Raw genomic sequence first — 14,315 nt, 5'->3', positions numbered from 1 at the left:
TGGTTATTATAGAATCAAACCCAACAGTATGGGTTGGAAGGAACCTTAAAGCTCATCCAGTTCCAACCCCCTGCGACAGGCCGGGACACCTTCCACTAGAGCAGGTTGCTCCAAGCCCCTGTGTCTAACCTGGCCTTGAACACTGCCAGGGATGGGGCAGCCACAGCTTCTCTGGGCAACCTGTGCCAGAGCCTCAGCACCCTTATGGTAAATAATTTTTTGCTTAATGTCTAATCTAAATCTTCCCTTGGTATATTTTTGTTCAGTTCATTTCTGGCCTGTTAGAGATTATAAACTCACATAGCAAACACTGATTGCTGGTACTAATTTGGTATGCTTGGCCAGGATGGGTGGTAGGTAATTTACAACAGAATTTCTTTCTTTTTTCCTTTGCTTTTTCAAAAACGTGATGACTTGTGAAGTGATGCCACAATTTGCAAGTTTGGCATATTTTCACGGGTTTTGCATGTACTGCTTCTACTGATAATATTCATTAACTTAGATATTTGGTTGAGCCAACTGTCCGTATAATTTTTTACATCATTTTTTCACCTTGTACATACGTCTTCCTTCAGTATCTTTAGTTTTGGAGTGGTCTTGTCTTCCATTCAGTCATAAATACAAGTTTCTCTGGAAAGGTCGGGTTTTTTCCCCCTTGTCCTGGTTAACAAGTCTTTAAAAATAGTTGTTTTTGCAGTTATCTTTGAATGTTTCTATGTATATTTAAGTTTCTTTTCTTTTATTTGCCTCTCTAGGATTAAGCACAGTGCCTGTTTTATGCAATTCAGGTCCTCATTTTCAGAACCGTTACACTAAATACTGGTGTGTAACAAGCTTTTCTTACAGAGAGTGATGCTCTGGATGGGGAAACTTGCTGGTTAAACTCGACCATGGGGCCGCGGCCGGGTCCCTCAGCGCTGAGGGCGTTGGTTACCGGCGCTGAGGGACCCGCCGCGGCCATTAGCAGCGCTGAGGGCGTTGGTTACCGGCGCTGAGGGACCCGCCGCGGCCATTAGCAGCGCCGCGCCGCCGCTGGGAACTACAACTCCCGGTGGTCCCCGCGCCACGCCGCTTCCTGCCGAGCTAAGATGGCGGCTGCCGTGGAACGTGTGGTGGGAGAGGCGCCGGCGGGCTACACGGGTGAGGGGTAGCGGGGAGGGAGCGGGAGCGGGGCCCGGGCGGTCAGCGGGGTCTTTAACCGGTGCGTCGCTCGCAGCTCTGGCGGTGAAGTTCGAGGCGCGGCAGCGGTCCCCCCACTGTTTGTTGGTGAAGGAGCACCAGGTGCGGGAAGGCGCCGGCACCGCGCACCCCCCTCACCGCACCCTCTTCATCCTCAACGTCCCCCCGTACTGCACCCCGGTGAGTGGGGCTGGCGCCGGGAGGCGCCTCACCGATGGGGGTGGGGCTGGAGGCCGAGGGCATCGCCTCATGCGCCCGGCGCCGTGGCGTGCTTCGCGGTGGCGGTGGGCTGAGGGGCTGGGTTGTGCCGGGCAGCCTTGGGAGGGTGAGGAGAGGAATTGCTTTTTTGTACCACTTTTCTCTCGTTCTCTGTGTTAAGGCTTCTCTGTCCAGGCTGTTCAGCCGCTGCGGGCACGTCCAGTCTGTGGACATGTGTGACAAGCCAGGGCCCAGGGAGAAAAAAGAAAAACTGAAGTCCAAATTCTTCAACTGCAAAACCGTAACGGTAAAGCTCGTTGGGGAGGAGAATCCTGATGGTTAGAATGGGAAAAGATCATGAGCGCTGAAGGGTGCTATTTGAAACGTGAGATATGGAAAACCATTTGGGGGCACTGGGTGATGTGATTACTTATATAAGTTTACATTATCTTTTTTTGCTATCCCACTGCAACTTGAAGTTTGGTTTTTATTATATTTGTACTGCAGCTCCTTGCAGCATCACCAGTTTCTCTGATGTATCTTGACTGGCGTAGATGTCTTTTACTTTCAGGGATTTCAAGTAGCATACGTGGTGTTCAAGAAACCAGCTGGAGTCCAGGCAGCCAAGGCTCTGTCACAGGAAGGTCCCTTGCTGATCTCAACAGAGAGCCACCCCGTGAAAACCGGCATTAGCAGTAAGTCAGGCCTGGCTATCTTCCTGTTAGCTAGTGCTGGGGAAGAACTATGCTTATTCCTTGCTGAATCCTACTTTGCATGTCCCAGATTAATTCTCACCATTTTGTGCTGAGCTGGAATGTGTCTAGTGTTTCATTGCCCTAGTTTTATTATTCACAATCTTGTTTTAGTGGATGTTGTAGTCTGGTCCTGTGACCATATGCAAGAAGGGAGTCGCTTGGTACAATGGAAGGGCAATTTTTTCCAACATCTTTTCAGTATTGCATAAATTCAGAGAAATTCTCTGTGTCTTACCCTCAAAATGGAACCCCGACTCAATAATAGGCACCAGATGTGTGTCAAGGTGACAGCACTTCAGATGTGACTCCTTGACAGGAACACAGCTCTTAGTGTTGCACCTCTTGGGCTTAATGCTAGCCTGCTCCTACTTGGGAAAGTTGCAAGCTCTTCCTGTCACTTACTGGTTGTGGCCTGGGCTGCAAGTTGGTTGAGCTGTGCTGTGGGGAGGCTGAATGGAAATGGGAACAGTGTGTCGTTCCCCACAGCAGTTCTCTCTAGAGCTGCCCAAAGGCATCAGACCAGGGCTATATTCTAACAGAGGCTACGGCTGACTTCTGCCCTCTTCCTCAGAGTGGATCGCCAGCTATGCGGCCTCCATTGTGGATCAGGAGGAGCTGAAGGCTGAGGTGGATGCCTACATGCAGGACTATGACAAAAAGATAGAAGAGGTGAGGCCAGCCTGGGGAGGGGGCCCGCTAAGCAGTTTGTTAAGGGAGAGGAAAGGAAGAGAGAGAATCTCAGTGCCCTGGCCTCAATGAAAAGGGTGGTGGGAAACATGCTGGTTGGCAGGGGTTGTTTTACTCCCAGTTGCTGGTGGGCGGTCAGGTCCTGGTTTGGTCCACAACACCTGACCCTTCCACCCAAGGCTTACAGTAGGTATCCACAAATAAATTGGGTTCTGGCTTGCGTGCAGTGTTATGACTGAGAGTTGAATGCCTGCTCTTGGTTCCATGCCTGCCTTCAAATCTTGTGTAGAAGCAGGAGCTTTGCATGTGTTTAAGGGAGGTGTGGGGGAGCCATGCCTCAGGCTGCTGTCAGTCCATCTGCACTGAGCTGTCTCACCCTCCTGTCTTTACAGGAAGAAGCCAAAGCAGCCAAGGAGGAGGGTGTTCCAGATGAGGAGGGCTGGGTGAAGGTAACGCGGAGGGGCCGGAAGCCTGGTCTGCCCCGGACAGAGGCAGCCAGCCTGCGCCTGCTGGAAAAGGAGAAACAGAAAAGGGCCCGCAAAGAGCTGCTCAACTTCTATGCCTGGCAGCATCGTGAGACCAAGAGAGAACGTGAGTGTCTGAGCCTCCTCTGGCCCCTGCCCGTGGCTCTTGTCCCTCACACCATGGTCCTTTGTCCTTCAGTGGAGGGTACATCCAGCTGCAGGTGAACAGTTGGCTGGGTGGTTGTGCAGATAGCCTTGCCAGCTATTGAAGCTTCTTGCCACCACCTCTTCTAGCAAGGACTGCTGGAGTGTTTCGTGGGAGAGCGCACAGATCATGGCTTTCCAATAGATGTTTCTTCAGCTTGCACAAAGGCAGCAATTCAAAGGGAAAACTAGCCATTTTCTTCCCCAAGAGGGAGCTGCAGCACTGCCAGAGAGGAACGCCAGAGCCCCAGCTTGGCACTTGGCCCAGGCGCAAAACGACCTGCTCTGGGAAGCGTGTGTCAGCGGGTGTCAGGACTGAGCCCTTCCTGGCGTGTGGAAGTGAAGCTCCCCAGGGGAGGGAGATCTGCTGGTCCCTTGTGACCTGTTCTCTTTTTGCCTCTTTCAGATATTGCCCAGTTGAGGAAGAAATTTGAGGAGGACAAGCAGAGGATCGCACTGATGCGAGCCCAGCGCAAGTTTCGGCCGTACTAAGCTGTGCTGAGCTATTCCTCAGGTGCCTGTGCTGGAGAGGGCGGGAGAGATGCCTATGGACTCCATGTGCCAAAGGATTTCGAGGAACTGAGGCACCTTCAGGTTGTCCCTGCCCTTAGATCTGAAATGGGAGATCCCAGCAACTGTCGCTGGAGGAGGAGTTTCTTTCTCTTGGGCTGGAATCCTCCTGCTCTCTTGGCCATAGTTTGGCTCTGTGGCATCGCTTCCCAGGGTGCTCAGGCCAAGGGGCTGAGGCCTTTCCTGTGACAACCTGTATCTCTCTGCCGCCTCTTCAGGGGTAGAAATGGCTGAAGAACTGTAAATGAACTGCTGCTATATTCTCAAAACATGGGGATGCCTCTCGCTCCCCTTTAGTCTGCTTGGGGAGAGCTGGAGCTTCTTGTATGCTGGGGTGGCAATAAAAGTCATGGCTTGTATGCTCGTGCTCCTTTGCACATTTTATCTGAGGCCGAGTTAGAAAAGGAGGGAGGTGACCTTTGGAAAAGCTCAACTGGGAAGTTTCCAGACCTGTTGTCACAAGGAAGGTGGTTTGGTACAGACCCTTCCCTCAGTGTTTCCCTTGCAGCCAGGTGCTAAGGTGCCCAGTCTTGTGGCTGTGAGTGAACCGCTATAGCCATGTCTAGTCTGGGCTATAGGAGCTCCTGGTGTTCAGCACCGTCACTAGAACAAGGTAAGCTGGCAGCCTGCCTTTGGAGGGAGCAACCAGACTCTCCAAGGCCTGTTTCCTCTTAACCTGTCGTCAGCCTGCAGGAGGGGGTTACGGGTGGCAACAGGCACATCCAGCTGTGGGGCAGTGCTTTTGCACTGCCCACAGAACATTGGTGCAGCTTTGGACTTGATGGCTCACCCCTGTGCACTGTGATCAGAAAGGGCCCATTGTCACCCTGCAGCCTCCATATGGGCATAACCATGAATGTAAGGTGGAAATACTGGGAATTTCCACAGAGGTGGGTTAAAATGGATTTACCCTCCCCTGGAAAACCCACTGCCAATGCAGTTTCCATTGCATGGGGAGACTGCCAAGCCTGCTTGCTTCAGCTGGCTTTTTGCAATGATTTAACTAGGAGGCAGATGGATCTTAATTATGCCTCAACTAAAGCAGACTGCATGTAAAAATCACTGCTTCCAAGATCAGTATTTTAGCTGCTTGGGCAAGCATCCCAAAAGAAGGGAGGTTCACTCTCCTATAGAGTCAAGAAGACAGGGTTAACATTAGGAAATTAATCTTTATTTAGAAGGACAAAAATAATCTCTGCCAACTTTTCCATTATTAGTAATTCTCCCAGCTGCTTCAGATAGAGGATTAGTGACTCATTCCCTAGGAGTTCATTAAAATGGCCTTCTGTGCTCAGGTGAGCTCTTATTTAAGCTGTTTTTTAAAAAAGCTGATTTTTTTCTACAGGTCTCACAGCAGAAGGGAGACACTGAGGCCCTTTGAGCTCAGGCATACATGGAAGTAAGCAGAGAAGCAGAATACTTCCCTGTTTTTCCAGTAGCTCTAATTCTGGGAGAAGACTGGTCACACCATCCTAAGGGAGGGGGTGAGATGAGCCACCCATCTCTTGCTGAGCTACAGCTGGTGCTGCTGCTCCCACTGAGGATGCCTCTGCCTGTATTCCTGCTTCATTTCGGGCTGCAAGCTGGGAGCAAGCAAGGGGAAGGCCCACTCTGGGCCTCTATTCCTGTACTTTCAGAGCTGTAAGTGAAGGATTCATTTTGCCTTTGACAACTGAGGTACTTTGCTCAGCTCCCCTTCAGGGAGCCCCTGGCAGACCTGCTTCCACCCTGCAGTGAGCCAAGTTTAGGAAAAAGTGTCATGAAACTGATGTTGGATGTGAGGTAAGAATGGTGACAATTCCTCCAGAGCCTGCTTTTTAGCTCCCTGTTCTCCTGGCCTGCTGCAGCAGTGAGGGCTTCCTAGAGCCTGGCTCTGGTGTTCTGTGCTATCAGGAAGTTGCTGATGATCCCAGAGACCACCTCAGGCGTGTTCAGGTGCACAAAATGACTCCCAGGCACCTCTACTAGCTGGATGTGCTGGAAAGAAAGGACACAAGAAGATGTGGACCGGGAAAGCATTCCCTTAGACAAGCTGTGGGGTGGGGGGAAGGCAGGACAGGGCTAGAAGGACTGGACCAGGGAAAGAGCTGGGTCCAGAGTGCAGTACTAACTTGGGACTCTGGCAGCAGAGGCCAAGTTGGCTTCACCACAGCATGAGGGCTGTGCGGTTCAGGACAAACTGCCTAGTGGGGGGCGCCCACCAAGGTGAGCTGCTGCTCCCAGGTTAGGGGCCCGCAGAGTAGAGATGCAAGGCTGGAGTTGGCTCTCACCTCTTTGAGGGTAGACTCAAATGCCTCCTGCAGGTCTTTCACAAAGTGATTTCTGCTGTCCAGCTTGTACGGTACCAAGAGTCCATCTTGTGCTCTGAAAAGCAACAGCAAGGCTCAGTACAGCACATAGTGTGTCTCCATTTGTCTTTGCTGCTGTCCTGGGCAGAAGCATTGTTCCCAGGACAGCGGGGTGACAGAGCCAACTGTTCTTTCCAAGCTACTCGTAAATAGCAGGGATACATGGCAGTCAGAGGAGCAGCTATTTTCTATCAAACTATCTGTTCAAAACCTTTGGTGATTGCCTGGTAGTATCAGAGTGGAGACTGGTTAGATTTTGGGGCACACACACTCCCCCCCCCCCCCCCAAGGGCTGGCTCTGAATACATCAATTTCTTAGCCCCACCATGTTCTCTGCCTTTTTTCCTTCCCTACAGCTTCTACATCTCCCTTTTGTCCCTTTCCCCCCTCCACGCTGCTGTTTTAAAAGGGGTGGAAAAGTTATGGGATTGGGAGCGTGAAGGCAAGAGCAGGGGGAAGACAGGGCAGGACTGGCATTTCCTCAGTCAGCCTTGCACAAGGGAGGCCCAGCCTAAAAGCACAGCCCAGGCCAGAAGGAGGATGTTCCAGCTGCTCTCTGCCTGCTCCAGGAGCCTGCCCAGCCCAGGGCAGTGGTAGAGAACTTGCGACATGCTTGTCACATGTGAGACTGTGCTGTTGTGCCAACTGGCCCAAAGGTCAGGGTGGCTGCTGCAGAGGAGGGGGTACCTGAGGAACCTCTTTCTAACCTTTACTCCCTCTACCCAGGGCTGCAGGGAGGCAGCAAGGGTTGGTTCGGCTCGTGCCTCACTCACACAATGAATGAGCACACGGTCCTGGATCTTCTGCAGGAGCTTCACACACTGCTCCACTGTGAGGGACTCTCGACTCTGCTGCAGGTGCAAAGACAGAGCAGCAAAGGTCAGGGACAGCAGCTGGGGACAGAGGGTGTGCCCGACCCCTGCTGCACCAGTGGCCCTTAAGGCAGAAGTGCTGCAGCCCCAAAGCTGCCATGCTGGGACATGACAGGGCAGCCAGGCCGCGCACAAGAGTAGCTGGCTCTGGCAAAGGCTCCTTCTGTCCAGCTGCATTTCAGGGCTGCCAACAACGCTGCCTGCTGGGATGCAGCACATATGGGAATGATCTCATAGCAGAGAAAGCTTTAAAAATCCCTTTTACTAAAAAGGAGGACAGTACACTACTCTGGCTTTCATACCCTGGCAGAGACACAGGTAGAGGAGGCCTACTTGCTCAAAAGCGCACAAAGCTATCAAAACATCAAACATGCAGACTTTGCTCCACACTCTCCCTCTTATATGGGTGACCTGACAAGCTGACAGAAAGCACCATCCAGCTGTGCCTGAAGAGTTATAATGGGCAGGAAAATGTGGCCACGAGGCCCTGGGGCAGGAGGAACGGCCAGAAAGAAAAATCAGTAACATTTTCCAGTGACTCTGTAAGCTGAGTCAATGTTTGGGCTCTTTTAACAGCAACATTTAAAAGAGGAGGCAGGAATCAGAGAAGCAGAAAGCAACCAGCTGAGTGGAAGCAGGGAGTGGGTCTCTACTACAGCTGAGTTTTCTACAAGCTCAGGGCTCAGAAGCAGCAGGGGGCACGCCAGAAGAGCAATGCTCACCATACGGACTCTCATGTCTCTGTTATATACCAGCCCTGGAATGAGAAAACAAGAGAAGGTTTTCATGTGTCACAGAAGCAGGAGCTGCTCTGTTTCTCCTCCCCTTAGCGGTCTGCCCAAGATTTTTTGAGACAGGAGGAATAGGATTAATTCAGATTTCTCCTTCCTTAATTTCATTTCTTGAGGTGTTCTAGGAGTCAAGCACCAACCCCAGTTGCTGGGAATGGAGAGCTCTGCCTCCAGACTTAATTGCTCCCATTCAGGCTGCATGAAAATGTAGCTAGGGCACGCTGTACCCTGTGGAAAACAATGGCTGTTGGCACCACTCCCGTCCACACCAGGGCTGGCCCAGCACTGCGATGAGCCCTGTCTCCATGCAGCCCCTTACCAGCGGGTGTCTCAGTTGCTCCTCGCTGCAGTAGGATTGCCCCACCCTCTGCTGTCAGATGTCTGTTTGCTTCTAAGAGCCTGGGGGAGACATGCAGAGAGATTGTGCTGCTGGAAAAGGGAGGAAGCGAAGCGAAAATGGCATGACAAGGTGACAGCAAGCACTCGGGCTGCTTTGGAAAAGAGCAGGAAGCAGCAGAAGCAAAAGGTCTTGGTGAGATTCCAGGAGGGCTTGAAAGAGGAAGTGCAGAGACAGTTTCCCTTTCTCATTCACACAGCTGTAACTCTGTCCAAAGGTGAGGGCAGGCAACAGATGAAGAGGACAGAAGGGAACTGAACCTCTGCAATGCTGCTTCGGGCTCCATGCTTTGGGAGTTTGGCTGCTTTGCCTCAGACTCAGTAATCTGTCAATCGCCAACCGCTTTGATTCCAGCCACGCCTCAGTGTCCTGAAACAAAGAGATGTAGGGCATAGGAGTAACCCCCCACTTCTGAACCATTTTACCCCTTATCAAAGGGTAGAAGAGGGCATTTCACCCTTCAACATCCTTCAGAACTCTCAGCAGTTATGGACATCATATTAAAAATGTCTATTTCTGGGGAAAAGGGAACAGCAATACTTAAAAGGCAAGGCAGGAACAGAAAGCTAAGCACTGCTGTAAAGAACTTACTAACTTTTTACCCTTGCAATCTTTTCTACCCCTTCCTACCTCACTTTTGAGTTGAGGACAACTGTCCAAAAGAACAAGGGAAATCTGGTATCTTTTGTCTCTTTGACCCTGGGCCTCTGTTCCACTTCTGCCAATCAAAGCCCCAGCATCTGGTAGCGATGAGGTCAGGTTGGGAATGTAGCTTTCCATCCTGCCAGGAATAGAAAAAGAAATCTACCCAGATCACCAACAAGCTGTTGGCAAAAGGACAACCTCAGCTGGCAGTTGCTTGGACAGAGGTTCCAATTCCCTTTGTACAAGGGCATGGCATAGACAAGCGAATTTCGGTGCTAAGAGACTGTAGGATGTGGAGCACTACCAAGTGTCCCCCAAGGGCCACCCTACACAGGGACTTCGGTCCATGCAACAAGGAGCAGATCTGTGCTTGCCAAAAGGAAGAGCCCTGAGACTTGTGTGATTTGCCAGGAACTGGTCACATCAGTGCTTTCTCTGAGCAAATGAGAGAAATAAAAAAAACCAAACCATCTACTTTTTATTTTAAAAAGCGAGGGAAAGGACATATGAAATCTAACCTCTGGTGCTAGCAGAAAGCCAAGGTTTTCCAGCAGGATCAGCTTGTCCACCATCTCAGGATAAAGGAAACAGAACTGAGAAGAGATGAAACAATATGAGAGAAAAAACTGAGTGTTGAGTGACGTCTTCATCCTGCTGCACTGGAGAGGAGTCTGAGAAGGGCCTCTCCTCCCCTGTAATCCAAGTCCCACAGCCAGTTCATCCCTTCAATTTCCTTCCCATTGTTGTTCCAGCCACAGAAGTCACAAACCCCATAAAGAAAGGATGCTTTACTCACCATTCCTGCCACAGCTCCACCTGCAAAGGAGAGAAAAGTCCTCTGTTATGGCCAGGAGACACACACACCCCCCACCCCTGGTAAAAAACTCCCTTCACCCACAGCAGGAGCTGCCTTAGAAAGCAGAAAATGCACGTAGTACCAAGGAACAAAGTCCCAGCTAGAGTAGTTAACTCTCCCAGCAGGCAGAGAGCAGGGCTGTTGGCCAGCTGGACTCCCTGTTCCTGTGCCATCCCCATCTCCCTCTCAGGCAGCAAAGGCCAAGGAGAAGTTACTAGTTACACACTATGGTGTGCAGGTTCTGTAGCTGTAGCCAGCATAGCCCTGGGGAGCAAAACCTGAATTGTGGCAAAACCCAAGCATAAAGGGACAGAGCCTGGGATTCTGGTTTGCTTCAGCAAGCTCCATGAACCACGAAGAAGGGCCCTTCTCTCCCAGGCTTTGTGGCCTTCTGGGGACCAGGCAGGAAGGCTTCTGTGAATTTTTCCTGCCATAGACCACCCCTCTTTGCCCATTGCTGTTCCCTCCTGAGGCTGGAGATAGGTCACAGCACGAGTTACCACTGGCTTGTACTACAGGGTCTTGGAAGCCAGAGGTATTTCAAACAAGGACAGAGATTTCTGAATCGCTCAAGCAGCAACTTGGTATTTGACACAATATAATAAATATTCCAACCAGCTCTTAGCGGTATGTCTGTAAGTTAATTATCTACTCCTATTTCCAATGAATCTCACAGCTTACAAGGACAAGAGCCACTTACCCATACTGTGACCCATCAGGGTGAACCGTCTCCACTGCAAGGCTAAGTGGCAACAGACAAAAACAGACAGAGCTGCATTAGAAACTAAAGCAGCAGCATCTTGAAGCTTCTCCACCAACACAGGCCCCTTCTCCCGGAGGGCTTTTGCATTGCTTAATTTGCTTCCAATCCAGAAAATGAGGTGGCTAAGTAGCCAGTTTAAAGAAAGAGAGCATCACCACCTCATTTCCTTAGTAGTTAAGTCACGCAGCTCTCAAGCTCTCTCTATATGGCAAACAAACTACAGCAAAATTCCATTCATTGCCAGACACAGGACTGGCAGGAAGGAAAGGAGTCTAACTGGCAGCATCTGCCAAAGAGAGAGACCTTGACAGAGCATCCTGCTGCATGGGCATTCCACAAAAGCCGTGAGGACACAGAGCCAGGTCTGCTGCCTTGAGGGAAGTATGATTATCCCAAGTGAAAGCTCTCTGCATCATTTAGGCCACCAGGCCTCTTCAGTCCATTTTTAGAGCACCCCGAGAGGCTTATGGGAAAATTATGCTTCATCAGTGCTGCATCATCTGAAACGCACCTCACTGAAAGATGTGTTTTACCCCTGGCACCGTTGAAGAACTTCCAGAGGCTCTTTGTATACTGAATGAGGGATGCAAAACGCACATGCCACAACCTCCCGCAAGATCAGCATACAGGTGGACAGTTTAGATCAGGAGTATTAGGAGCCAATACACTTTGGCTGTCAGATTTCTTTGTATGATAGTAAAGCAAGCGGCCACCTGCCATCAGGGAGAACCAGAAGTCTCCAGCTTACACCTAACACTGGTTAGAGTCACTGACTGTTTACAAAAAGCCAGTCTGGCAAAACTATTCAGTTGCATTCACCACTTTGCTACTACTGCTTTTTAGTATAGAACACTTGCTTCAGTACACAAGGCTTACTGGTTCTTCTCTCACAAAAAGTGAGCAAGAGACTGCCTTATTCACTTTGTGGTCACAAAGCACTGGCTTACATCAGGGCTGGGGAGAAGCAGAGGGAACCAACCAACCCTTCTCCTGCAGTAAAGCTGCTGCTTGTTCTAAGGAGCATGTAGCACCCTCTGCACAAACATCCTCTCAAGGGGCCTTTCAGCTGCCCACCTGCTGCCACCGGCGCACATCGCTCACATAATCCAGAAAATGGTAGGGGCAGCCTGCAGGTCGGTGGGATGACAAGCCATGGCCAGAAAAATCCATTGCCACATAATAGCAACCTGAAAGGCAGAATGTGTCAGATATGCAGCCCTGCAACACAACAAGAACCCATCCTGCTGAGCCAGACCTACCTCTGGGGAGCAGTGGAATGAGCCTGTCAAAGGTGTTGCATTGTCCAGCCAGCCATGCAAGCACAGCACAGGGTGTCCCTCTGAGGATCCCCAGGCCTTGGCTGCCACATGGCCCCAGGCACAGGGAACTTTCACCTCTGAGAACATGCCCAAAATAGAGTGCTCACAAGGTATGTCCCTGGAGAGAGCCACGTGCTCTGAGCAGGTCCCAGGGATCTTGTTAATGGCCCAGAGCTCTGAAAAGAGTAATACAGGTCTTTAGTAACTCACCAGCCTCCTGTGGTCTTAATTAGGCAGCTTGCTGATTTATAGCTCTCCATTCAACATCCCAGAATGCCATCCCTGCCTGCCTGTTTGGGGAATCCTCCTCCCAGCACGTAGTAGCGATGCTCCTAGGAGAAACAAGCTTTCCCTACACAGGAGAAAAAAAGCCTCCTCTCTGTCCTCTGCAGCAAGCTGCAAGCCAAACAGAAGACACAGGAGATCTGGCAAGAGGGAACCATGCAGAATTCCCCCAGCTAGCTGCAGTCAGCCAGGCACCTGTCCTGGACTAAAAAGACAATTTCAAGAATAAGGATGCTGCCTCCAGTACAAGACTCCTCTTTCACCTCGTGCTTCTCTTTCACACCACCAGTCGCCACCTTCGAGAGAGCACTGCCGTGGTCACTGCTGCCACCCTCCTGCACCCCAGCATGGGATACAAGTCCACAACTGGCTAGACACCTGCTCGACCTCAAACCTGTCTCATCACTCCCGATTCTGCCTGGCTGGAGCTACATCTGACCCTTACTCAACCCCAGACTCTAAGTGAACCCCTCAGAACTACCCGAGCCTCTGGGATCTTCCAGGGGTTGTCTGAGTATCTCCCCTTCACCTCCAAGCCCATGTGACCTCTGGGGCCCTGCCCTGACCTCATGGGCAACCTGACTATCCTATCTCCAGGTTTCTCATGCACAGTTGCCTTCCCAGTAACTTGTCTTGAGCCTCTGCTCCTAAATAACCTCTGAGACCAGACAACAATTAAATCACTTTATAGCAAGCCCCTCCTGAGCCCATACCTCTGTATGGTGTGAAGACAGAAGGGATGGGCTGAGAGAGGAAGCTGCTGTCAAGGCCCTGAGATCACTTACAAGCCCTAATGGTCCCCCTCAGCTTTACGTGGGGACTCCCCTACATCCTTCCCTCCTGCCCATGAGCTCAGCCCAGGAGCAGCCCCAGCAGTGCTGGTCTCCAGTGGCAAAGTTGCAGCTGCAAGGACCACGGCCCTGCCTGCTGATCATGGGGCTGTCTCACCCTTGCCCGGCCTGATTCTGACAACCATGGGGTGACTTCCTGGTGTGACCATGGACCTGCCCCTTCCTCCAGACCTGCCTGAGAATCTGGGCTCCTGGCAGAGCCCAGCTGCCCTCCTCAGGCCCGCCCTGCCTGAGCCCAGCGGGGCTGCGGCCCTGGGCTCCCCCCCAGCGGGCGGGAAGAGCCGCTACACCCGCGCTTTCGCCTCAGGGCGCCCTGAGGCAGCTGGTCCAGGTCCCGGCCCCGGGGACAGACCCTCGCCCGGCGCCGAGAGCAGCCCCCCGGAGCGCCGCGGCCGCTGGCGGCCGCCCCGGCCCCGCTCCCCGCTGCGCCCCGGCCCCCTCCTACCGCTCTGTCCGGCCGGGACGGCACAGCAAGGCCGCGGCTGGAGGGAGCAGCCCGGCGGCAGGGCGGGCCGGGCCGGCTGCACGCCCCTGCTCCCCGCCTCCCCGGGCGCCCCGCCCTCCGCCTCCCGCCGCTCTGTCGGTCCGGGGCCGCTGCGGCCCCAGGGAGGCAGTGGGGCGAGAGCGCCGCCATCTTTGCCCTCCCTCAGCCTCGTGGCTCCGGGGATCCTGAAAGGAAACGGGGCAGCGGGTGAGGGCGTAACAGCGCGGCCTCCCCTGCTCGGGGAGCGTTTCCCCGTTCCTCACTGCTCCTCAGCCTTTGCCCTGCAGCAAGGGGACAGCCCGGGAAACCCTCAACCGTCCACAGCATCACTCCTTCTTGCTTTCCTCGTGGCCCAGCTATTGCTCCAGTCACAGCAACCCAGCCTGCCCTCTCCTCCAGACCCAGAAACCTCTTGCCTGACTGAACAGGTGAAACCAGTGCAGCCTCCTGGAGCCCCTGTCCTGACCCACCTCCTGCAAGCTCTCCTTTCGGGTGCCCAGGGCAGGGAGATGCTGTGGGAGATAGCCAGTGCCCTGTACAGAGCCTGTGTTTGGATGGTGCTTAGTAAGTGTGACAAGGAGTTAATGATGTCTGTGCGGTCTGCGGCTGCCATCAGCCTACTTACTGGGCATGACAGGGACCTGTGA

At 52.5% G+C, this 14,315-nt stretch overlaps 2 protein-coding genes across 2 annotated transcripts; one reads left to right on the top strand and one right to left on the bottom strand.

Moving 5' to 3' along the window:
* The first annotated feature begins 194 nt into the window (after positions 1–194).
* RRP7A (ribosomal RNA processing 7 homolog A) lies at positions 195–4,416 on the top strand. The gene is made up of 7 exons (XM_030479488.1): positions 195–1,140; positions 1,217–1,359; positions 1,559–1,684; positions 1,949–2,072; positions 2,704–2,801; positions 3,212–3,410; positions 3,894–4,416. The coding sequence occupies exons 1-7, from the start codon at positions 1,089–1,091 to the stop codon at positions 3,977–3,979; spliced, it is 828 nt and encodes a 275-aa protein (XP_030335348.1). The 5' UTR covers positions 195–1,088; the 3' UTR covers positions 3,980–4,416.
* A 790-nt stretch (positions 4,417–5,206) lies between these two features.
* SERHL2 (serine hydrolase like 2) lies at positions 5,207–13,443 on the bottom strand. The gene is given in 14 exon segments (XM_030479489.1): positions 5,207–6,034; positions 6,328–6,419; positions 7,175–7,256; positions 8,000–8,034; positions 8,388–8,467; positions 8,726–8,750; positions 8,753–8,834; positions 9,629–9,703; positions 9,907–9,926; positions 10,667–10,708; positions 11,511–11,521; positions 11,814–11,916; positions 11,989–12,027; positions 12,030–13,443. Coding segments are annotated over 14 exon segments (909 nt in total). The 5' UTR covers positions 12,136–13,443; the 3' UTR covers positions 5,207–5,917.
* Positions 13,444–14,315: the final 872 nt, after the last annotated feature.

This window comes from Strigops habroptila, chromosome 3, assembly GCF_004027225.2.
Source record: "Strigops habroptila isolate Jane chromosome 3, bStrHab1.2.pri, whole genome shotgun sequence".
In the NCBI taxonomy this organism is placed as follows: Eukaryota; Metazoa; Chordata; class Aves; order Psittaciformes; family Psittacidae; genus Strigops; species Strigops habroptila.
This window is presented reverse-complemented; position numbering and strand designations above follow the sequence as displayed.

Bases quoted from the DNA above. Each gene is read 5' to 3' on its own strand.
- RRP7A (XM_030479488.1), top strand. From the start codon at position 1,089: ATGGCGGCTGCCGTGGAACGTGTGGTGGGAGAGGCGCCGGCGGGCTAC. The intron at 1,141-1,216 runs GTGAGGGGTAGC...CGTCGCTCGCAG, and splicing joins GGCGCCGGCGGGCTACACGG to CTCTGGCGGTGAAGTTCGAG. The intron at 2,802-3,211 runs GTGAGGCCAGCC...CTGTCTTTACAG, and splicing joins ATGACAAAAAGATAGAAGAG to GAAGAAGCCAAAGCAGCCAA.